The 24,117-nt window shown below is 41.4% G+C and overlaps 2 protein-coding genes across 7 annotated transcripts in view; one reads left to right on the top strand and one right to left on the bottom strand.

The window, feature by feature from the left end:
* Positions 1-8,037: 8,037 nt before the first annotated feature.
* Positions 8,038-21,131, bottom strand: usp1 (ubiquitin specific peptidase 1). 2 transcript variants are annotated; one of them, XM_055861564.1, is made up of 9 exons: positions 20,978-21,131; positions 20,230-20,448; positions 19,557-19,707; positions 19,336-19,437; positions 12,334-12,503; positions 11,395-12,128; positions 10,854-11,018; positions 10,426-10,627; positions 8,038-10,188 (listed from the first exon to the last, which is right to left on the bottom strand). In XM_055861564.1, exons 2-9 carry the CDS (start codon positions 20,394-20,396, stop codon positions 9,375-9,377), a joined length of 2,505 nt encoding a protein of 834 aa, XP_055717539.1. In that variant the 5' UTR covers positions 20,397-20,448; positions 20,978-21,131; the 3' UTR covers positions 8,038-9,374. The 2 variants fall into 2 exon arrangements, with proteins under 2 accessions (XP_055717539.1, XP_055717540.1); XM_055861565.1 differs by having other exon boundaries at positions 12,334-12,500.
* A 591-nt stretch (positions 21,132-21,722) lies between these two features.
* Positions 21,723-24,117, top strand: part of kank4 (KN motif and ankyrin repeat domains 4) — a 113,372-nt gene continuing 110,977 nt past the window's right edge. For 3 of the 5 annotated variants that reach the window (XM_055861559.1, XM_055861556.1, XM_055861557.1), the window contains exons 1-2: positions 21,723-21,851; positions 23,821-23,951. The gene's annotated coding sequence lies outside the window, so the exon portion shown is untranslated. Of the gene's footprint in view, positions 21,852-22,196; positions 22,440-23,820; positions 23,952-24,117 lie in introns of all 5 variants that reach the window. The other 2 variants (XM_055861558.1, XM_055861560.1) reach the window with 2 other exon arrangements.

Raw genomic sequence — 24,117 nt, 5'->3', positions numbered from 1 at the left:
TTTGAAGACTATCCATAGAACATATTATGGGAAGATAAAGGCTGTGTTGGACGAATATATCACCTCGTAAATTTCGTTATGTGGAACTTTCATATTTGACAGATAATCAATGATTTGCTTAAGTGTATGGCAATGTTGACTCATGAGGAAGGGGACGGGACAGGGTCTGAGCCACGTTCTGTTGCCAAACGTTTGTTGCAGATAAAAACGTTGCAGGTACAAAAAAAGGGGCATTAATAGATGAGTCCTTGTTTTACGTGTTGGAAAGGCATGTTTGTTCTACATAACATATTTATCTATGAACGTTCCAAAACGTGTCCTGTTGAACGTGCCACTGTTCTACATTTACTTGGACCGGGGTGGAAAAAGTACCCAATTGTAATACTTGACTAAAAGTAAAGATACCATAATAGAAAATGACTGAAGTGAAAGTCACCCAGTAAAATACTACTTGAGTAAAAGTCGTAACTATTTGGTTTTTAGATATACTTACGTATCAAAAGTGAATGTAATTGCTAAAAGTATTTATACCTAAGAACTTTATACCACTGACCTGGACGCTGTGCCCTCCTGAACATGCCCAGGCAGAGCTAAATTGATTTGCTGGAGGATCAAAGATTCGCGCAACACCCAAGGTGAGGTAGGGTTGAATGCTCTGGATTTTAAAACCTCTAATATATTTAAGATTAAATGGATACAAAACTATTTAAGAAATAAGGATTGCATCTGGAATGTAATCCCTAATTTAATATTCCAACAAATTGGTGGTCTAGAATTCTTACTTTGGTTTGGGTAAAATCCCTATTAAGCGTGCAAACTTTCATAAACAAGTACTTCTAACTTGGAACCTCATGTACAAAAACACATTTTCCCCTCATAGGTATACAATCTGGAATTATAAAGACATAAAATACAAAAACAAGTCTCTGTTTTTCCAGAACTGGTTTGACAACAACATTATTTGGGTTAAACAATTATTTAAGAATGATGGACAACTACATGATTATCCAGAATTTATGAGAACACACAATGTTACATTCACTCCTGAGGAGTATCACATTGTTGTTAGAGCTATCCCCAAAGGTGCTATTCTTCTTTTAGGAGAATATAACAATACTCCACGTGCAACTGTTGAGGATTTTGTAGCCTCAATACAGCTAGAAGGAATTGCCATTTTAAACTATAAATGTAATAACATGTATATAAGGAAACTATGTCAATATTATTACTATTCCCTCTGCTAAAATGTACTGGAATGCAGCCCTAGGACAAGTGAACTGGTATGCAGCCCTAGGACAAGTGAACTGGAATCCAGCCCTAGGACAAGTGAACTGGAATCCAGCCCTAGGACAAGTGAACTGGAATCCAGCCCTAGGACAAGGGAACTGGAATCCAGCCCTAGGACAAGGAAACTGGAATCCAGCCCTAGGACAAGTGAACTGGAATCCAGCCCTAGGACAAGTGAACTGGAATCCAGCCCTAGGACACGTGAACTGGAACAAAGTTTCATTGTTATCTGGTAAATATTGTATATCTAATAAGGTGAAAGAAGTATCATAACTCATTCATAGAATCACCCTGTAAAGACCTTTATTATACATAGATTTAAAATAGCTATTGATAACAAATGTGTATTCTGTGATTGTGACCCAGAGACTCTTGACCATTTATTTTGGGACTGCTCTTATGTCAGAAGATATTGGAGTGAGATTGAAGATTTTATTTTAAAAGAAACTACTATTAATGTTAATTTGAAAGACTGATATATTTTATTTTGATCCAAATGATATGGACCCTGATTTAACTTTCATTGTTAATTTGTTTATCGTTCATGGAAGATTCTTTGTCCATTAAATGAAGAGAACAAACCCCTCTTCACATTATTTAAGATAGAATTGAAATATCATTTTGAAATGATCAGTAAATGTACTTATTTAACAAATTGAAAATGAATATTGATATGTAATACCCCTCCCTGTCAGGTTTATGTACTCTTGTTTGTATATTTCAGTTTTTTTGTATGTTGTGTTCATAATAAATATAATTGTTGAAAAAAATAACTAAGATTCGCGCAATGGCGCGATTTATTTTTTGCTTTGTCATTATAGGGTATTGTGTGTAGATTTATGAGGGGGGAAACAATTTCATCCATTTTAGAATAAGGCTGTAACCAGGGTTGGGGAGTAACGAATGAACATGTAATCCGTTACATATGGGATTACAAAAACGGTAACTAATCCGTTACATTATCAGCAAAAATATTGTAATCAGATGACCGATACTTTTGAAAAACAAACTAGATGATTACTTCGAGGATTACTTTTACATTCAGAAACGATGTTTGCGGAAAAAAATATTTGACAATTGTGTTTTTTAAATGACATTCAAGTCAGCACTGAAAAAAGGCGCAAATGTAAGTGTGTTCCATTTGAGCGAGTCTGACCACAAATTAGAGACCAATATGATGACACACCAAATGTGCTTGATGGAAGGCGGGAAAATAGCAGGAATAGGGTTTTGTAGGCTACAGTCCAAGCTATGTTTTCCAGTGGTGCGACTGCGTCCAAAGATTATCCAATTTGAGTAAACGCTTGGAGGGAAGGTTGACGGTGGTGGTGATACGGAACTACATTTTTTTGAATATAAATATGTTTTATTAACCTGTATTTAACGAGGCAAGTCCGTTAATAATATATTAATATTTACAATGACGGCCTACCAGGGAACAGTGGGTTAACTGCCTTGTTCATGGGCTGAAAGACAGATTTTAACTTGTTAGCTCGGGTATTCGATCCAGCAACTTTTCGGTTACTGGCCCAACGCTCGAACAACTAGGCTACCTGCCGCCCCAAACACCGCTACATAACGTTAGCGCATTGATGTTAATCACACTGCTGCTCTCTCATTTAGCTGTTTGCGCCTTACGGATTGTGGTTGTTGTGAATGGCTGTTGACAAATCTAAATGTGTATTTGAACCCAATAATGGTTGAATTCAAGAAGTTTAAACTGCCTATCAATCATTGTTTTTGAAACCAGTGGACAGCCAGTGAAAAATGCGCTCCTGCAACAGTTGCATGGTGTGGATCCCAGCCTATGGAATAAAAGTGTTTTTTTTTATTGCTCAATCTAAATCATGCTGATATTTTTTTATATCCATAGGCCTAATGGACACATGCTCACACTTTTTATAGACTTAAATGGGCAATCTGTAGATGCAACATGTATTTTTGAACTTATAAATTATATAAACTACCAGTCAAAAGTTTGGACACACCTACTCATTCAAGGGTTTTTCTTTGTTTTTACTATTTTCTACATTGTAGAATAATTGTGAAGACATCAAAACTATGAAATAACACATAGGGAATCATGTAGTAACCAAACAAGTGTTAAACAAAGCCAAATATATTTTATATTCTTCAAAGTAGCCACCCTTTGCCTTGATGAAAGCTTTGCACACTCTTGGCAAAGCATGCCATTCCATGAGCGCAGCATCAACTCGAATCAATGAGCCAAATCAGTCCCCATGAAAACAAAATCATAAACAACACAGTAGGGCTGGCTAATAAGTCCTTAGTTTTGGGGTCATGCTCAGGTTAAACAATTTGGCTAAACTATACCTCCATATTTCCAAGTCCTATTCTTGAAGATCAAGGTGTATAACATTTATTGGAATGACTGGAATTCTGATAGACTTTGGTTTTTAATGTAGATATAAAATTTAATCGTATTATTACATGTAGTAAAAAGTGATGGGTTAGAAGAAGCCTACGTAACCAACCCATAAAGTACATTTTTACATCCATATATGGCCAGCTATGTAAACTTTAACATTGATTTTATCCTGCAATATATGTATTTTAATTGGTAACATACATTTTTGTCTTCTTCTAAATGCCTCTTAAGGGGAAAGTAATCTAAAAGTAACGTAATGTAATCGGATTACATTACTGAGTTTGGGTAATCCAAAAGTTACGTTACTGATTACAATTACAACTCGGAACTGGGAAATCTGACTTCAGTGAGTTCAAGACAACTGGAAATTCAGAAACAAAACAAGCAAGGGAAGATACATTTTGAACGGTCATCCAACTCGGAATTCCAAGTCGGGAACTCAGGCCTCTTTCTACAGCTCCGACATAAAGATCACTGATGTCATCGTGATTCGACTTCTTTTTTTTTTCCTGAGTTCCCAGTTGTCTTGAAAGCACCCTAAATCCAGAGAATGCCAGACTTTGATGACAATATTTGCCCACGAAGGACCGCCGCGCCACCTTCCTGTTCAAGTGAGCACAGCACAACAAGATGAGTCCAAAAATGTCTTATATGCTGCTGCTTAATTGATGTAATATCCAAGGGAGAGATGTATACTGTAGCTAAGAAAGTAATACTAAGTGTATGTTGTGTGGTAAGCTGTTAGTAGCCCATGTGCCTCACCCTAATAATTTGGTCACTTTACCCCTCTTATGTTCACCTACTGTTCTGACTTGGTGCTGTACATGTAGCCTATAGCCTGTTTTAGAGTTCGTCGTCTCCTTATGCCGTAGTTTGTACATCTCAATTGTCAGTAGAAATCACATTTATTTAAGCAAGTCAGCCATATCAGCTATGTTTTTTTAAAGGCAGTAAATGAGGCTGAATGAACTGTTTCACTGCTAGACAAGGCTCCTCTGATAGCCAGGTGTAGCAGTGATAAGGTGTTGGGACTGCTGTAGGACAGCTATATGTATGCTAACAGTGTGTGGGCACCGTTTATCACCGTATAGTGCAATTAATGTATTTTTTAGTGTTGTGTCTTTGCTAGCATGCATCTAAAACATCTTATTTGTTGCCCCACCAAGATTTACATCACTATGACTGGGAAAACATCACAGGGCAGCGGCAAACAGACTGTGGTGAAAATGAAAACATTTCTAACCGACGTTCTCAGGGCGGACTATAGCCATATCCTTCAACACATGCAGCAGAAGGAACTGTTCGTGAATATGAGAACCAATATGCCCCCTCTCAGTCAATTTCACCAGAGACGACAGTCATCAACCTACTGGACAAAATTATGAATAAAGGAGAAGTCTTCTGCCATAAGTTTCTAGCCCTCCTGCAGGAGCCAGACATCACAGACACCTTCCCCAGACTGAGAGAGCTCTGGGGCAACACAAAACTATCCACTACTACAACTGACTCGTCCCCAGGCCCCAGCACAGGTCAGGCCCAGAGCACTTCATTACTGTAATAAACCTTGAGACCACAGTACGTCTGTTCAACATCCCTGTAAATACTGTAATTTTGCTCTCCCTCTTCACCCATAGGCTCAAATACAGGAAGAGGAACTAACAAACATGGATATATCCATGATGTGACAAAGGTGCTCAAAGGGCCAGTGAAGGAATATTTCTGTGCAGTTTTACAAGAAGAAAAGGACTTTAAAGTTTTTGTTTTCCAGCCATAGCCCCATGAGCGGTTTGCTTCTGCAGAGCAAAGGAAGTTGTGTATGAAGTGTTACATACCCAGAGGCCCATGGTGGACGGACATCTAATCAGCCCCTAGAAACGTTATTTAGAAAATCAGACAAAGAAAGGAAGGCCAATTCAAAGGAAAGGACCATTTCAAAATGATAAAGAACCACGTTGAGCAATGCATGTTATGTTGATTGTATTTATTGTACATTGCATGTTTTCACAGGACTCCCGTGGAATTGAAAAATGTGACGCTTCAGAAAATCAAGAACGGAAATGGCAAGACTGAGATCAAGTTTACAGACAAGTCAATATTTTCTGTCGTCAGACATTTACCCTACAGTCAACGAGGATCATCATTTGAACGAGGATCATCATTTGAGGTGTAAGGACGTTTCCCTGGCTGACCTTCAAGAATCCAAGGGAAAGAAGGTGATGAACGCATGATCATTTATCATAAGGTGAATGCACCAATTTGTAAGTCGCTCTGGATAAGAGCGTCTGCTAAATGACTTAAATGTAATCATTTGACAATTGATATTTCAGTACAATGAGATACTTAATATACTTGAGGCTTTAGAATATGTGCATGATACCCACTGTGACTGAAAGTAAATGTTACTGGTTTATCGCCCATGTCTGTATTTTATCTCTCCTTTTGGGTAAGAGTATTTGTATTTTTCCTCCTTTATAGGTGAATGTTACTGTTCTTGTGATCCGGAAGCTGAATGAGAGCCAAGGTAAAACACGAGCTGGGACAGACATGCTAAAGGTGGAGTATAGTGTTGCTAATTTGAACGCACTTGCTGAGCTAACCGTGTAGAGACCGAAGATGGTTGAAGAGGGACAATGGTACAGAATCACCAACGTCTCTGCTGGTCAGTTTTGGGGCAGGATCACACTGGGTACAACACCATCCAGTGTAATTTACAGTGTGGCTAATCGTAGATGTGAGAAGTTTAAGGGAAAAATCTGTGGAGACAGTTTGTCCCAAGTGGGAAGGAAAACCAGTGGAATGATCTTCATAGACAAGACAGACAATATTCTGAAGGTAGATGACGCTGCCATCAGGAGTGCTCTAAATGGAGAATGTATTGAGAGTATGTCTACAGCTGATCTGGTGACAGCGCTAAATTAAGTACTGGTCGAAGTCAGAGTGCTTGATAAACTTGTATCAATTACCCCTCTACCAGTCTAATCAATTTTAGTTTTTCTTACCCAGTCACACACAATAACCCATAATGACCAAGTGAAAACGTGTTTTTAGAAATGTTTGCAAATGTATTGAAAATGAAATGCAGAAACATCTAATTTACATCTAATAAATGTTCACACCCCTGAGTCAATACATGTTAGAATCACCTTTGGCAGTGATGACAGCTGTGAGTCTGTCTGGGTAAGTTTAAGAGCTTTGCACATCTGGATTGTACAATATTTCCGCATTATTCTTTTTTTAAATTCTTCAAGCACTCAAGTGTTGATATTTTCTAGTCTTGCCATAGATGTTCAAGCTGATTTAAGTCAAAACTGTAACTAGGCCATTCAGGAACTGCAATGTCCTCTTGGTAAGCAACTGGCCTTGTGTTTCAGGTTATTGTCCTGCTGAAAGGTTAATTTGTCTCCCAGTATCTGTTGGAAAGCACACTGAACTCCTCAGTCCTTGCCGAGGACAAGCATACCCATAACATGATGCAGCCATTGACCAAACATTTTGTATTTATTTTATACATTTAATATAATGTAAAAATCTGGACTTTGTATTTTTTTTATTTTAGTTGTAGCCTAGACTAACAAACTGATTGTATTTTGCAATTGAATCAACAATAAAATTGATATAGGAATACATTTATTGTTTATGTATCAATGCATTCCTTGTCTTTTCAGTTGTTTCTGACCGGTCAGCTATGGAGTCCTTTGTGAAACGCAGTTAACGAACCATTTATAAATAAATGAGTTGGGCTCCCGAAAGGACTGATCTCTATAATATATCAACTTTAGGAAAGCTCCTATTCTGAGCTAGCTATTAAAATAGTATTCTCCACCTGAACATACCTTTAACGGCAACAGAATGTGGAAAAATATGACCGTGGCATCCCGTAATCCAAAATATACATTTTAAATTTCAGACTATTTAACACCAAGGAAACGTTTTATGAAATTGTCCCCAACTCCCAATTGTTCACTGTCCCCTAAAATCAGGTAGGCACATTCCTTCATATGACGTGGGAGTACCCTGCAGTTAAATGCTTTGATTAGTTGACAGGCAGCATTTCCGCAAAAAAAGTTGGCTCTTAGATGGCAATCGTCTCACTCTCTCCCAATTCGCCAGTGGATAAAGTTACTATTAAGTTATAACCAAATTATCAACAGCGATGAATGGTGCTAGTCAAGGAACAAGTGAGGCCTGGACAAACGTATTAGATTAAATTAATACAAATCCCCCCCCAAAAAAGATGCCAAGTACAGACCAGTAATACATTAAATGTATAAATAAACCATTGTGGTCTGTTAAACTAGCCATGGTGACATTTGACAATCACCTTGTCGATTGGTTAAATAACATTTGGAAATGCACACAAGTGCTTTGCATGTGCTGGTGTTTTATTACATGTACAAGATAATCTACAAATTATAGCAGGAGTGGGAATTATTCACATTAAAAAGTAACTACTTTACTGGTTTCAAACTCAAACCATTTATTTTAAATCTATAACACTTTACAGCAGAGAAAGGATGAATAGAAAGTCAGTTTGACAGGAAAGTTCAAACTTTATTGCTTGTATAGTACTTTATCATTCTAGGTATGCTCTGTAAGTCAGACAGTATGGCCACAGACCTTTTTCACTGGAATGAGGTACTGCCATTGAACGAAACTGCACAACTTCAGGAGAAAACCAACCGAGAAAAAAGCCAAGACTAGGGGCTCTATTCAAGCTGTAAAACTGAAACGTTAGATTCCGCGATATACATTTAAAGGTAATTTCCCCATTGAGCAGACATCCGCAGCGTCTACCGCGAATGCAGTCTCCACTAAAGCAGGAACATTGCCTTTAAATTTGAATCACGCTGTAAAGCTGAACTTCTGCGTTCCGAATTGAATAGAGCCCTAGGGTAGACAATCCCTGAAGCCAAAACAACAGTCTACTTCCCCCTCTATACATATCAAATCTGAGACTAACAGTTATGCAATGTTGTACTAGCATTTTGTAAAGTGATTGTCTATCTTATTGGCTAGGTATTTCACTGCTTTCATTCACTTATTAAACCTTGTACAAAATTATATCAACCAAGAGAAGTAATTTATTTCTCTTCACGTGCAAAAGTTCTTCCACCAAGAACCAGACGGCCAGTTTATATGAATCTAAGTGAACTTAAACATTATGGACAAAACTAGTCCTCTTATTTCTGACAGACCAACAGTATGAACATTAATCAACAGACATTTCTCTCCTGGACAGAAGGCATGAAGCCAGAACAGGATAAATATGTACAAGAATAAAAATGTGCTCTTTATTAAAAAAATAATCTGAAACCCCCAAAAAATTGTGTCAGGGAGAAACTTTGGACTTTCCATTCAGACCACTTCCAACAAGAGGGCAGGAAAATCAAAGGACAGGTTGCTTGATGTCATATGTACCAAGATGCATTTTTGTAGACTGCTAATGTTATATTCCCAGCACACACAAAAAAAGGATAAACTGAATATTAAACATTTTAAAATGACATATACAGGTTATAAACATCAGTGACAGGAGTATCAAACCCAGCAAGCCAACCAGGCTGAATCTCAAGTTGACTCGTTCTCAAAACCTCAGGAGATCATTTCCAATGGTCTCGACACTTCCCTATGACATTTGAGAAAGAGGTAAGGAGAGAGGAATCAAGGAAAATACTTAATTCACCCACAAACATAAGTTTCATACCCTCCTATAGAACAGAAGATATGGGGTAGATGTGGAGCAGGTTTCTGGAGAACAGGCTCTCAGAAAGTCCTCCTCCTCAAAGAGATGCACCTCAGAGTCGTCAAACAGCATCCACTTCCCTTCATACTGCAGCAGGCTGCTTAGGGCCTGCTCCGTAGCCACCCCAACCCCCTCACACCCAGCCACAGAGGCCTCCTCGCCCCCCTCACCCTCCCCAGGCTCCTTCTTAACCCCTCCACTACCGCTGTGTCCCGGGACACTGGAGGTCCGTCTGGATGATCTGGTGGCGTTGCTCTCTACCCCAGTACAGGCAGTTTTGTCTGGGTTGGTTGTCTGCTTGTTGCCCCCTAGGTCATAGCTGGACAGGCTCCTCTGACCCCCCAGAAGTCCTACCCCATCTGAAGCCTTCTTGGAGCCCATCTTACTGGTGTTGGTGGAGTTAGCATTCACAGAACCACTCTGTCCTGCTTTACCACGGAGACTGAAGGACACTTCCCCATCGTCATAATCCAGCATCTCTTCTTTGGGTTCCAGACCCGGCACTTTCCCGCCACACTCCTCTTCTCCCTGCTTCTCATCCCCCTCGGGCAGGCGGAACTTGGTGTCCTTAAGGTCCATCATCCTGATGTAAGTGGTGTAGTGTCCGCTGGAGATGGTGACCCCGCTGTGCATGACCACAGCAAACAGCTGGTAGTGCTGGCCTCCGGTGGCAGTGGCTGAGGGGTGCGTGCACCACTCCTCCAGAGAGAGCTTCAGCGGGGTCTGTAGGGGTGTGTTCACCTTTGAGAGGCCGCCGTACGGGTCCATCCTGAACAACAGAGGAAGACAGTTTACACAAGCCGAGGAACGATGGAGCGGTCCCTGACTTTCCTGAGATCTGCTTAACATGTGCCGTTGTATTAATATGGTATTACATTCATGTGTTGTATCTGTGTGGATTTTTATGTTGTGACAGGCTCTTAGGAAACTGTTACTCTCTCTGAGGACAATAAAGCATCAATCTAGAGTAAAAGCAAAACCCAGCAGATAAACACTGAAGACTCACTCTAACCCGTTGGCTGAGAAGCACTTGAGATGGATAGTAACGACCTCTGGGGTTTTATCAAACAGGAGACTCCTCTCAGCCTCTGTGTAGTGGTGGCAGGTCTCACAGAAGTACTTGTCCTCCCCTACAATCCTCTCCACTGAGGCAAACTGGGAGATGGCCCACTTCAGAGTCTTCAGCACCGGTTTGGGATCAGGGGAGACTGGGGGGGTGGAGAGGGGGTTGGTAGTTGGAATATGAGAGGATAGACATTTGTGAGACGGCGTTGTGCTTTGGCTGATCTTTGACAATTTGTTTGAGTGGTGACTGTTCATGTATGTGCAACAATGTACTAATTTGTGTATAGTACAGTCTTGCGCTGCAGAACTGGTCCATTTATACAAGAACACTGAGTGTGTACACACACACACACACACAACTCTCCTTACCCTCTGAGCTGCTGTCTGGGCTGCAGAGTTCTTCCTCCTGCACTGGGACACTGATGTCCTGGAAGTCTTCTCTCCTCTCGGTGTAACATTCACACTCCAGACAACGCGTCCTCAACACCAGACAGCCCTGGAACAGATGCTCCATCAAGTCCACACCCAGGCACTCTGGACAGGAGAGAGGAGAGTCAGGGTTCAACATGATAATAAACAAAACTATTAGGTTGTTTTATTTAACTAGGAAAGTCAGTTAAGAACAAATTCTTATTTACAATGACGGCCTCCACCGGCCAAACCTTAACCACACTGGGCCAATTGTGCACCGCCCTATGGGACTCTCAATCACCTCCAGTTGTGATACAGTCTAGCATCGAACCAGGGTCTGTAGTGACGCCTCTAGCACTGAGATGCAGTGCCTTCAACCGCTGTGCCACTCGGGAGCCCCAAATGGCTAAAGCAAGGGTACAAATCCTATGTGACAGACAGGACATGATCGATGACCAAGTATGTTTCCAACGGCATGATTCAACAACTATAAACTCACCTTCACTTTTAGCTTTCTCCTCCTCGGGCACTTCTGTTACCTTCTCCTGAGGGTTCTTCCCGTGTTCCCCACCATCATTCTCCCGAGGTTGGCTAGGACCCGTCTCCTCCTGGTCAGGTTTGGCTGTCTCGGTCTTCCCTCCTGTGTGGCAGGTGATCCGTCCCATGCTCATGAACTTAGAGAAGATACTGGGCTGCTTCCCCGAGGGCCTCAGCCAGCTCAACTTGGGCCTCTTCTTCCTCTTAACCTCCACCTCTTTAGGGGCCACCTCCACCTCTCCTTTCCCCTCCACATAACTTTCCTCCTCTCCCTGCTTTTTCTCCCCTTCTTCACCTTTGTCTTTTGGCACTACAGTGATGCCACCGGTAGACTTCCTCTTGGAGCGGGTGAGGGGTTTGCCATCGTTGGCTGCAACAGCAGCAGCATTCTTGGACTTGACGGATTTTGGCTTCTTCTTGGCGTTGCCTGCCTCTGTATCGCTCTTCCTCTTACCACTGGTTTGGCCATCATCATCATCATCAAGTGATGTTTCTGAAGTTCGGGCCCGCTCCTCTGTTAAAGCCCCGTTGGTGCCCACAGGGGCGAAACTGACTTGCTTGACCTCTATGACATCGTCCTGGTCCTCCTGTTCCTTCCTGATGGTCTCAGAGGCATCCTGGATGTATCCCAGGATGCACTGCAGCACCTCCTGGGCATCGTGCTGTAGGTAGCCTTCGTACATGGGGTTCAGCTGTCTGTAAACACACAACCATCAGTCAGTCAAATACAATACCAAACATCTTGTTCAAGGACGGTGAAACCCTGATTTGAGGAAGCTTGCTTTAAAGCTAAAATCCTGGTTTTCTGTATCATCGCACCACCGATAAACTTCCATAATATTCTGCCTAATGAATGTGACCCAGTATTGCAGAACCTTGCTGTAGTGCTGTGGGGTCTGACCTGAGTGTGTTTAGTAGTTTGCGTGGAGGTGTGGCCAGCTCCCCATCACTGTACTTGTCAGGGTTGTGCAGATAGCTGGACTGGAGCTGCTCTACCGAGGTGATCAGACTGTGGAAACTACCCAGCAGTTCCATGTGCACTGGCACCGCCTCCTCTGGACCCTCCGTCTGCTGAGGGAGAAAGAGGGATTCCTTTTATTATAGTATTCATATGCTCTACGTTCAAAAGATTTCAACATGCTACTATAGGCAGCATTGATGACAGTGTAACTGAAGCATATGTTGACTGTAGTCTTAAAAAATGCATCGCTATATTGGAAACATCATAGGGAATCTAAAGTCTTGCCGGATAATAATAACCAGACACTGTTTACGAAACGCGCCTTTATTGAGATGTGTGCTGGTATAAATGTATGCATGACTGTGACCTTAATAATCTGGATTATAATTTGTACATTGTAATGCTAATTGATTATCCTGATGTGAATGATTCTCATAGGACTACCCATCATGCAATGGCCAATCTAAAACAGTTATTTGTCTGTTTTAGGTAGTGGTGGGGAGTCCACTCCCATTTCTGGACATCAAGAATCGACTCCTAATATTCAGTATTGTTGCAAAGGGGTAAACTAGTTGCCATAGACTACTTCCGAGAACAAACTCTTGCATCTTTCACAGCAAAGAGAGATCAGGCTAACGAGAGAGAGGGTACAGCCAGGCAGGCATGTCGGCCTCTAGGCAGACTTTCAGAACCCTGCAGGCATAGGCTATTACAATGCTGTATCTAGGCAATTTTTTTGGCTTGCAATGTCTCGCGCAACTTCACTAAAGTAGGCGCTATCAATGAGTAGAATGAGCTATTCTTCACGCAACAGACTGAAGACCAAACACACACGTTGTGTTTTTCAAAACAAAGAGAAAGAGCAGGCGAGCCAGTGAGGGACAGGATCGGGGCAGACAGACTGTTGGAACCGTGCGCATAGGCTATATCTTGGTAATCTGTATCTCGCAATGTCTTGTAAAGTCATCAAAAGTATGTATGTATGGTTATCAATGAGTATGGCTAAGCTTTTCTTCAAAGTGCCAGTGAATTGAAGTTGAACATCATCAAATGCATCAGTTTAATTATCCTTAAAATGTGCAATAAAAATTGTCTATAGTTTATATAATGAAAGCCTGTTTGGCTGTTGATGTCCTTGGTCAGGGCTCTCCAACCCTGTTCCTGGAGAGCTACCTTCCTGAAGGTTTTTCACTCCAACCCCAGTTGTAATTAACCAGATTCATCTTAACATCCAGCTAATTATTGAATCAGTTGCGCTAGATTAGGGTTAGCGTGAAAACCTACAAGATGATAGCTCTCCACAAACAGGTTTGGAGAGCCCTGTCCTAGGCAATAGATTGCAAAGCAGGGCATCCCTGCTAAACTTTCTGGAAAGGGCAAGTTTACGATCTCATCCATAAAGGCATCTCAAGTGTAAATACAAGACAAGATTCTCTGGTCTGATGAAACCAAGATGAAACTCTTTGACCTGAATGCCAAGCGTCACATCTTGTTGGAAACCTGGCACCATCCCTATGGTGAAGCAGTGTTGGCAGCATCCTGCTGTGGGAACGTTTTTCAGCGGCAGGGACTGGGAGACTAGTCAGGATCGAGGGAAAGATGAACGGAGCAAAGTACAGAGATCCTTGATGAAAACCTGTTCCAGAGCGCTCAGACTGGGGTGAAGGTTCACCTTCCAACAGGACAACAACCCTAAGCACACGGCCAAGACAATGCAGGGGTGGATTTGGGACAAGTCTCTGAATGTCCTTGAGTGACGCAGCCAGAGCCCGGACTTGAACCTGAACAAACATCTCTGAAGAGAACTGAAAATAGCTGACAGAGCTTGAGGATCTGCAGAGAAGAAATGGGAGAAACTCCCCAAATACATGTGTGCCAAGCTTGTAGCGTCATACCCAAGAAGACTCGAGGCTGTAATCGCTGCCAAAAGTGCTTCAACAAAGTACAGAGTAAAGGGTCTGAATATTTACGTGATATCAGTTTTTTACTTTGAATACATTTGCAAAAATTTCTAAAAACCTGTTTTTGGTTTGTCATTATGGGGTATTGTGTGTAGATTGAGGGGGGAACTATTTAATTTTTAGAATATGGCTGTAACATAAAATGTGGAAAAAGTCAAGGGGTCTGAAGACTTACCGAATGCATTGTGTGGGAGTGTGTGTATGTATATATAAATTACCAGTAAAATGTTTGGACACAGCTACTCATTCAAGGGTTTTTCTTTATTTGTATTATGTTCTACATTGTAGAATAATAGTGAAGACATCAAAACTATGAAATAACACATGGACTCATGTAGTAACCAAAAAATTGTTAAATCAAAATATTTTATATTCTTCAAAGTAGCCACAACAGCTTTGCACACTCTTGGCATTCTCTCAACCAGCTTCACCTGGAATGCTTTTCCAGCAGTCTTGAAGGAGTTCCCACATATGCTGAGCACTTGTTGCCTGCTTTTCCTTCACTCTGCCGTTCAACTAATCCAAAACCATCTCAATTGGGTTGAGGTCGGGTGATTGTGGAGGCCAGGTTATCTGATGCAGCACTCCACCATTCTCCTTCTTGGTAAAATAGCCCTTACACAGCCTGGAGGTGTGTTGGGTCATTGTTCTGTTGAAAAACAAATGATAGTCCCACTAAGCGCAAACCAGATGGGATGGCGTATCACTGCAGAATTTTGTGGTAGCCATGCTGGTTATGTGCCTTGAATTCTAAATAAATCATAGACAGTGTCACCAGAAAAGAACCCCCACACCACCTCCTCCATGCTTCACGGCGGGAACCACACATGCGGAGGTCATCCGTTCACCTACTCTGCGTCTCACAAAGACACAGCGGTTGGAACAGAAAATCTCAAGTTTGGACTCCAGACAAAAGGACAGATTTCCACCATTCTAATGTCCATTGCTCGTGTTTCTTGGCCCAAGCAAGTCTCTTATTATTATTATTGGGGTCCTTTAGTAGTGGTTTCTTTGCAGCAATTCGACCATGAAGGCCTGATTCACAGTCTCCTCTGAACAGTTGATGTTGAGATGTGTCTGTTACTTGAACTCTGAAGCATTTATTTGGGCTGCAATTCCTTAGGCTGGTAATTCTAAATGAACTTATCCTCTGCAGCAGAGGTAACTCTGGGTCTTCCTTTCCTGTGGCGGTCCTCATGAGAGCCAGTTTCATCATAGTGCTTGATGGTTTTTGCGACTGCACTTGAAGAAATTTTAAAAGTTCTTGAAATTTTCAGATTAAGACATGAAGGTCAGTCAAAGTAATGGGCTGTTGTTTCTCTTTGCTTATTTGAGCTGCTCTTGCCAAAATATGGACTTGGTCTTTTACCAAATAGGGCTGTCTTCTGTATACCACCCCTACCTTGTCAGAACACAACTGATTGGCTCAAATGCATTAAGGAAAGAAATTGCACAAATAAACTTTTAACAAGGCCCACCTGTTAATTGAAATCTATTCCAGGTGACTACCTCACAAAACTGGTTGAGAGAATGCCAAGTGTGCAAAGCTGTCATCAAGGAAAAGAGTGGCTACTTTTTCCAGATGTATCCCAGTTTCAACTGTACTGGGTAGATTTCAGACAGCGTGTATGGCGTTGTGTGGGCGAGCGGTTTGCTGATGTTAACGTTGTGAACAGTGCCCCATTGTGGCGGTGGGCTTATGGTATGGGCAGGCATAAGCTAAGGAGACCGAACACAATTGTATTTTATCGATGGCAATCTGAACAAACAGAGAAACCGTGACGAGATCCAGGTGCCCATTGTTGTGCCATTTGTCCCCCGCCATCACCTCGTGACAGCATGACAATACGCGGCCCCATGTTGCAAGGATCTGTACAATTCCTGAAGACTGAAAATGTCCCAGCTTTCATGGCCTGCATACTCCATGTCATCCATCGAGCTTGGGTGACATGGAGTGCATAGTGCCAACTGTCAAACCATCAAGCACCATGATGAAACTGGCTCTCATGAGGACCGCCACAGGAAAGGAAGACCCAGAGTTACCTCTGCTGCAGAGGATAAGTTCATCTAGATCGACGTGTACAACAGCCATTGAAGAGGAGTGCGACAACAATCAAAAGCCTGATCAACTCCATCCGAAGGAGAAGTGTCACACTGCATGAGATAAATTGTGGTCACCAGATACTTACTGGTTTTCTGATTCACGCCCTTACTTAAAAAAATTATAAGTTACAGTACCTGTGACCAACATACGCATATCTGTATTCCCAGTCATGTGAAATCCATAGATTAGGGCCGTTGAAATTGTTGCATGTTGCGTTTATTTTTGGTCAGTTTAAGTAAGTAGCTGAATTAATAAGGTGACAGGGTATCATATTCTGTTAGCTTTTTGCCATGTTTGAGAAGTCAAAGCCCTTTGAATGAGTTCTGTACAGCTGCCACTGCTACACTTTCTATGCAAATGTGGACACCCATAAGAGTAAATTAAATTGGGAAAAAACAAATCCTGTGTGAATCCTCTGGAATAATAATAATAATTACACAACCAGCATCTAGTAATACCTGTCCGAATAGGGCTAGAACATGGCAAAGAATAGGCTTATCAACGTAGAGTGCACCGCATCATCCCATGGGATCCGTCAAGCCTCCTGCACACTGCAGAAATATCACTGAAATATTTGAATTCCTACACATCACCTTTATTCAAACAAAATAGGCCTTTTATAGGCTAAGTTGATGAGCAAATGGGCAGCATCATGGTCATGTCGGTCTTCCAAAACACAATGTCTTCCTAGTAAGACTGCAATAATGACATGATGTGCACGTGTCCGTTTCAGAGTGTAGACTCCAAATCCTGGTGGTCGCGCACCATTAGTTTAAGGGAGACAGACAAGGAACAGACCAACATGCGGCAAGATTTTTCAGGCATGATTGAAGTTCGGGTTTTCTTTTGAACAAGCTAATACAATTCAGTTTGTAATTGGTTGCTCTATGGCCAGTTTGTTATTTCTGTAAATATCGGGCGCCTGTTAATTCCTCACCTTTAATAAAAGCCTCACTCTGGGCAAGTAAAGTAAAGAACTGCTGTCTCCACTTCACTTTTAACCTGTTGAGGATGGGGGCGCTGTTGTGACTATTTATGCTAATCGTGTAATTTTTGAAACGGCTTCCCACAAAGTTCTTGATCGTACAATATGCATATTATTATTATTATTGGATAGAAAACAGTCTATAGTTTCTATAGGAGTTGAAATTTTGTCTCTAAGTGGAACAGAGCCCATTCTACAGCAATTTCCCTGACATGGAGTCAGATTTCAGAAATTTTGGCCACTGTTCTGGAGTCAGTTAAAAGGGCACTGTTATTGCTATGACTATACGGACACTGCTTACGTCTTCCCCTGGATGCCTTTACGTGATGACGATTTCAATGGGGTCGATTGCGCGTTCACAGGCACTACAAATTAAAAAACCCTGTAGGTAGGAGCTCCTTTGCAGCTGCGTAATGCGCGTGGAGGACATCGACCTGCTATTTTTCCAAGCGTTAGTTTAGCCTGTTATATTTCTCCGGTCATCTTTTTACTCGTTATAGGAGTTAAAAACATCATAAGGTAGTTAATTTAAAGCGTTTTATAGCAATTTATATCCGTTTAGTGCGATTTTGGGACATTTATTTTTGAAACGCTGTGAATAGCTGGGCACGCTTTCAGTTCATCCCGAACGCAGTTGGCATTTCCACATGGCAAGAGGACAGCTTTCCACCAAAAGACGATTACTCCCAAGAAAGGATCCTTTGCCCAAGATACTGATGGAAGAACAGCTCAAAGAAGGACATTTTTATTATGATAAATCGTGTTTCTGTCGAAAATTTTTAGTGGCTTAGGACGCCATGTTTTTTGACGTAGCTTCGCTTGGCGCAAACTGTATTGAAAAGTAAGGATAATTTAAAAAATGTAATTCCGCAATTGTATTAAGAATTAAATTGTCTATCAATCCCTGTCCACCCTATATTTTTTAGTCACGTTTATGAGTATTTATGTATAAGAGTAGATCACTGTCTAAGTGGCGCAAGGACATTTTCTGACCAGCTGAGCTACATTTCACATTGTCTAACCATGATTTTGGTGGCTAAATATAAACATTTTCGATCAAACTCTATATGGATTGTGCAATATGATGTTACAGGAGTGTCATCTGAAGAATTCTGAGAAGGTTAGTGAAAAAATGAATATATTTTGGCGATGTTGACTTTTATCGCTCACTTTGGCTAGAATCAATGCTGGGCTGCTATGTGCTATGTGCTATGCTAATATAACGATTTATTGTGTTTTCGCTGTAAGACACTTAGAAAATCTGAAATATTGTCTGTATTCACAGGATCTGTGTCTTTCGATTCGTGTATGCTGTGTATTTTTACGAAATGTTTGATGATTAGTAAGTAGGTAAACACGTTGCTCTAAGTAGTTTTTCTATTCCATTTGTGACGGTGGGTGCAATTGTAACCTATGCCATCTACCTGAAATATGCACTTTTTTCTAACAAAACCTATCCCATACCATAAATATGTTATCAGACTGTCATCTGATTAGTTTTTTTCTTGGTTAGGGGCTATAAATATCTTAGTTTAGCCGAATTGGTGATAGCTACTGGTGTTGGTGGACAAATAAAAGATGGTGGATTATGCTAATGTGTTTTTAGGTAATAGATGTACATCTTTACATATTGTGTCTTCCCTGTAAAACATTTTAAAAATCGGACATGTTGGCTGGATTCACAAGATCTGTGTCTTTCATTAGCTGTATTGGACTTTAATGTGTGAAAGTTAAATATTTAAAAAAAATATTTTTTTTGAATTTCGCGGCACTGGTTTTTCAGTGGGGGGGGGGGGGGGGGGGGGGAGTGCCGCTAGCGGCACGCTCATCCTAGACAGGTTTAAAATCCAACCGCATGGTCAACCTCACATTGTTGTACATAGCTAACATACCTCATCACTATTAATAGCCTCTTCCTTTTGCTTGTCCCTTGTTTTGGACAAACTGTAGAGGTTCTTGATGCCATCTCTGAGCCCAGGACAGTAGTACAATACCTGGGTTGGTGATAAAAGAAAAGTTTAATTTCTAAACCATTTAGTATAATAATGTGCCTACCTATACAGTCATCAAATGTTGATGGCATGATGCAACTGTTGAGAATGAGATACCACACCTGTAGAATGCTGTTCAGGTAACAGGTGTTCCCCAGGTTATTGAGCCCAACAAAGGGCACCAGCGTCTCCTCTCCCTTGTCACTGGGGCATATGGGAGAGGTTGGACACGGGGCAGGTCCAGGCAGTGGGATTGGCACAACCTGGTCACAGCTAGAAAATAACGGATACACATGAAAGGTTCTCAAAACCATATTCCTAAGTATATCTGACGCCAAATGTAAAATAGTTGCCAATGTCCGTGTGTTGTGAAATCTGTGAATGTATTGTAATGTTTTAAAATGCCTTAATTTTGCTGGACCTCACGAAGGCTAATGGGGATCCATAATAAATACAGTACTTTAAATTGAGTGGGCGGCAAACAAGACGTTACCTCAAGAGGGTATTTACACAAAATGTTCAATCGGATAGCCACGCTAGCTTCGCCGTCATATGGGTGCTAGCAAGCAGTCTAGGTATCAACAGCCAATCCAGCATTGTCTGGAAGCTTTGGTCAATAGCGTTGCATTAGAGTATTTGCATAAATATTAGTTTACCCCAACTTCGGTCTTACATTTAACTTACCTCAATTGAAATTGAACGGGACTCAGTTGTTTAATCGCCCCCATCGTGTTGGGGAAATTTAGTGTCAGCCTTTATTTTATCATTAGTTACCTGGTAAAGACTGTCACTCACCTTGTAGGCTCCTCAGATTTAACTCTGACTGGTTTTGGTTCCTCTACTTGAGGTTCGGAGAAGTCCAAGGCTCGCTTCGTCTCCTTCTTCTGGAAAAACTTCAGAGAGAGTTTGCTCTTTTTGATGGGGCTCCCAAGAGCCGCGGCATCGCCCTGTAGGCCGGGCATCTTCGACCGAATTTAGTAATTGATGATACAGCCAACACAACAGCGCTCCACACTGGCAACAGAGCGAAAGTGAGACTGGGTGAATTTTGCAAGTTTATACTCCCTCCCAGATAGTTATCTGGCAAAAAGACACGTGAATTACGCTGATACTAACTTGTTTGTTGACTAGATAGACTACAGGACTAGTGGCATCTGCTTTCAGTTCAGCAAGCTAACTTGCCATTAACGTTAGTTAGCTTGCTGATAGCATCAGATGCTATCTGATATGGCTGATTAATGGGTTGCCTAACGTTAGCAGGCTAACTTAAGATAACCAAAAGACAACAGCTGAGATGGTTGTCAATAACGTCAAGCTAGCGAAGTAGCTATTTACCAACACATGCCGTTTACAAAATGTGGTAAAATGTCATTTCTAAGTTATAATTATCTAACTAACTACCATCCTGTTAGCGTGCCAGCTAGCTAGACATCTTGCTAAGTACGCAGTGAGTGAGGGGGAAAAAGCAACAACACCGGACGGTTTCAGTTGCTAGCAAAGCCAGTTGTAACCAAAATATATCCAACCACTTTAGTTTACTCACCTTACTGAGTCATGTTATACTTTATTTTCGATTTCTGCGATAGCTTATTCAATTTCATAATATATTTGTATAGCCATTTGATCAACCACGCAATGTGCGCAGGACTTGGCGCTTTTTCCAACCGCAAGACCCCAGCTGCACCCGCGCCTGCACGAGATCATTAACATCAATTATAATAATTAAAAAAAATACAATAATGTTAGAAAAACTGTCATTATTAATAATGAGACTACCTTCGCTGATTTAAATTTTATAAAGTGAAAACGAAATAATGCAACAGGCATTTCTTGAGACATGTCACCGTGGGAGAAACACGGCCATGACTAGAAGGGATCCAGCTTTTGTCAAAAGTTGTTTTTTTGTGTGCATTTTAGCTAACCCTAACCCTTTTTGTAATCTTAATCAATATATTATAATCTGCTACATTAGTTACCCTAACCTGCTACGAAAAGTCAAATCTGACATTTAAAAAAAGCTGGATCTTTTCTAGCCAAGACCGTGAAACGTCACCGTAGAGCAGCCATCTTTAGAGGGACAACCAATGTATTATTTTTTTTGTATCATGCATGAACATTGTCTTGCTTTGTTGGTCTGAAAACAGTTGCTACATCAAAAATGTATAGACCATAACTATATTATTTCCCCCTAAATGTATCAATTTAATTAAAAGATTGGAGAGTGATAATCAGTGATCTCTGATCGATGGCGATGATTCCAGGTCGAGATACACTCCAGTACAAGATTTTAGCCAGCAGAGGGAAATCTTGGACATTAATATAATATATCGTGCGCTTCCCTGAGAAATAGCCGTGCATCTCGACATTTTGGAGCATATTTACCTTGTACCATCCTTATGCAAATGAAATAATTAACGGTAAGACATCTATCATATTTGTACCCGTTTTGTTGCAGGGGTTTTCATGTAATGGAAAATGTCTGAAATGTATTCGCGATGTGAAATTCTTTATATAGGCTATAGAGAATATTCTCTATCATTTGATGTAACGGTGTAACCTATATCCCATCCGTAAGGGGGATCCGTATGCTATTGCATCCATTCAATAATCCGTGACTGACGTTATGTTTTTCTTTTCTATCTTGCACATGTATGTATCCCCATGAAGATCCATGCGTTCAGTTGACTTTCAGCCGATTATAAGGTTATTATTGGCGAGCGCCAAAATAAATGACAGGTGTATATTCTGGCACCCTACTACAGATATCGAGGCCATTAGCACAAAATGGCTTGTGGATACTACCGAGTCACTGTATTTGTTAATACAGAGCGGGTTAATGCATGCAGAGCATTGAGCTGCTGCTGCGGTTCCTTGCCTGGTCAGCAGCCCGACTTCTCGATGGAGCTGAGCTTGGAGAATCCCATTCTGGTCGAGGCTGAGCGCGACGGAGTGATGTGATGCTCCCCCTCCATAGCATACATGGGCTACTGCGCCCCCAAGCTCTGGTACGAAACCCTGAGAGATGACATTATTGATGCGTTTATTTACCCAGTATGTAGTCTAGGTTACTGTAGCCTACATAACATTACTGGATATCTTAAATCAAATATCAAGGCATTAAGACTATCAAGCAGATAGCACATGATGTCCCATGTTTTGTCATTACACGATTGTGCAATAAATGTACCTCGATATGACAGTATTTAATCTAATGCATACTAAATATAGTTATTCTATTTTTTCTATGGTTGTAGAGCTAGTCTGATAGTGGGATAGGTATGCTATTGAAGTAGGTAGCCTGCCTGCCTGGCCTGCTGATTCCAGGTCAGGTCTATGGGTGGTATAGCAGCTAGAGTGGGATCATTAGGGGAAATGCATGGAGAGAGAGACAGGGATAGAGGGAGAGGGTAGTGCACTCCAAGAATGACAAGTATGTCCTGGAGCCGCAGAAATTAAGCCCCCAGTGCTGTTTTTTCTAATTACAGTGGGGCTTAGCATTACATCCCCCCTCCCCAGTCAAACACACACACACACACACACACACGCTACAGTGAGTGCGCAGTCATACCATCGCAGACATTAGGAGCCGTGCAGGCTACATGTTCAAACTGTCCTGCTTTTTAAATCCCCCTTGTTGTTTTGCTTTTTAAATCCCCCTTGTTGTTTTGCTTTTTAAATCCCCCTCGTTGTTTTGCTTTTTAAATCTCCCTTGTTGTTTTGCTTTTTAAATCTCCCTCGTTGTTTTGCTTTTTAAATCTCCCTCGTTGTTTTGCTTTTTAAATCTCCCTCGTTGTTTTGCTTTTTAAATCCTCCTCGTTGTTTTGCTTTTTAAATCCTCCTCGTTGTTTTGCTTTTTAAATCCCCCTTGTTGTTTTGCTTTTTAAATCTCCCTCGTTGTTTTGCTTTTTAAATCTCCCTCGTTGTTTTGCTTTTTAAATCCTCCTCGTTGTTTTGCTTTTTAAATCCTCCTCGTTGTTTTGCTTTTTAAATCCCCCTTGTTGTTTTGCTTTTTAAATCCTCCTCGTTGTTTTGCTTTTTCATCAGTGGGTTTATTTTCCTCTGTCTTAAAGCAGCCATGCCAAATTGTCTCTCTTCAGTCCAGCTGCCTGCCCACTGTGTGTGTGTGTGTGTGTGTGTGTGTGTGTGTGTGTGTGTGTGTGTGTGTGTGTGTGTGTGTGTGTGTGTGTGTGTGTGTGTGTGTGTGTGTGTCTGTGTGTGATCTGACCCCCAGCACTCTCATTGGACCAGTGCTGAGGAAAGTGGGTGTGTCCCCACCAGCTAGTCCAGCCCCCTCAGCACAGCAGTGCTGGTGTTGTAAAGTACTTTACCGTCCCGTATGTTCAGTCCTCTACACTCAACTCAATTGTTCCTGTTCCTCTGCTCCAGATGCTGAGTGTGAGCGAGAGATAGACACAGACACACACACACAGAGGACACTGACAGAGGACGGAGGCAGAAAACTGGACTTCCATCAACACCTCTGAAGAAAACTAAGAAAATAAGAGCCTTGCTTAGAGGTGAGAAGATATGACAGAGATTACGCTCTTTCTTCACTAATTTCCATCTCTCAACTCTTTTCTTAACTCTGTGTGTTTTCTCAAGTGGGATTCTCTCTCATTCCTTCAGTCTTCTTTTCTCCTCTGTTTTGTTACTATCTCCAGTCCCCCCACTCTCCTTTCTTCC

The sequence above is a fragment of the Salvelinus fontinalis genome, chromosome 14, assembly GCF_029448725.1.
Source record: "Salvelinus fontinalis isolate EN_2023a chromosome 14, ASM2944872v1, whole genome shotgun sequence".
Classification (NCBI taxonomy): domain Eukaryota; kingdom Metazoa; phylum Chordata; class Actinopteri; order Salmoniformes; family Salmonidae; genus Salvelinus; species Salvelinus fontinalis.
The sequence above is the reverse complement of the archived record's forward strand: the minus strand, read 5'-3'. Positions and strand labels throughout refer to the sequence as shown.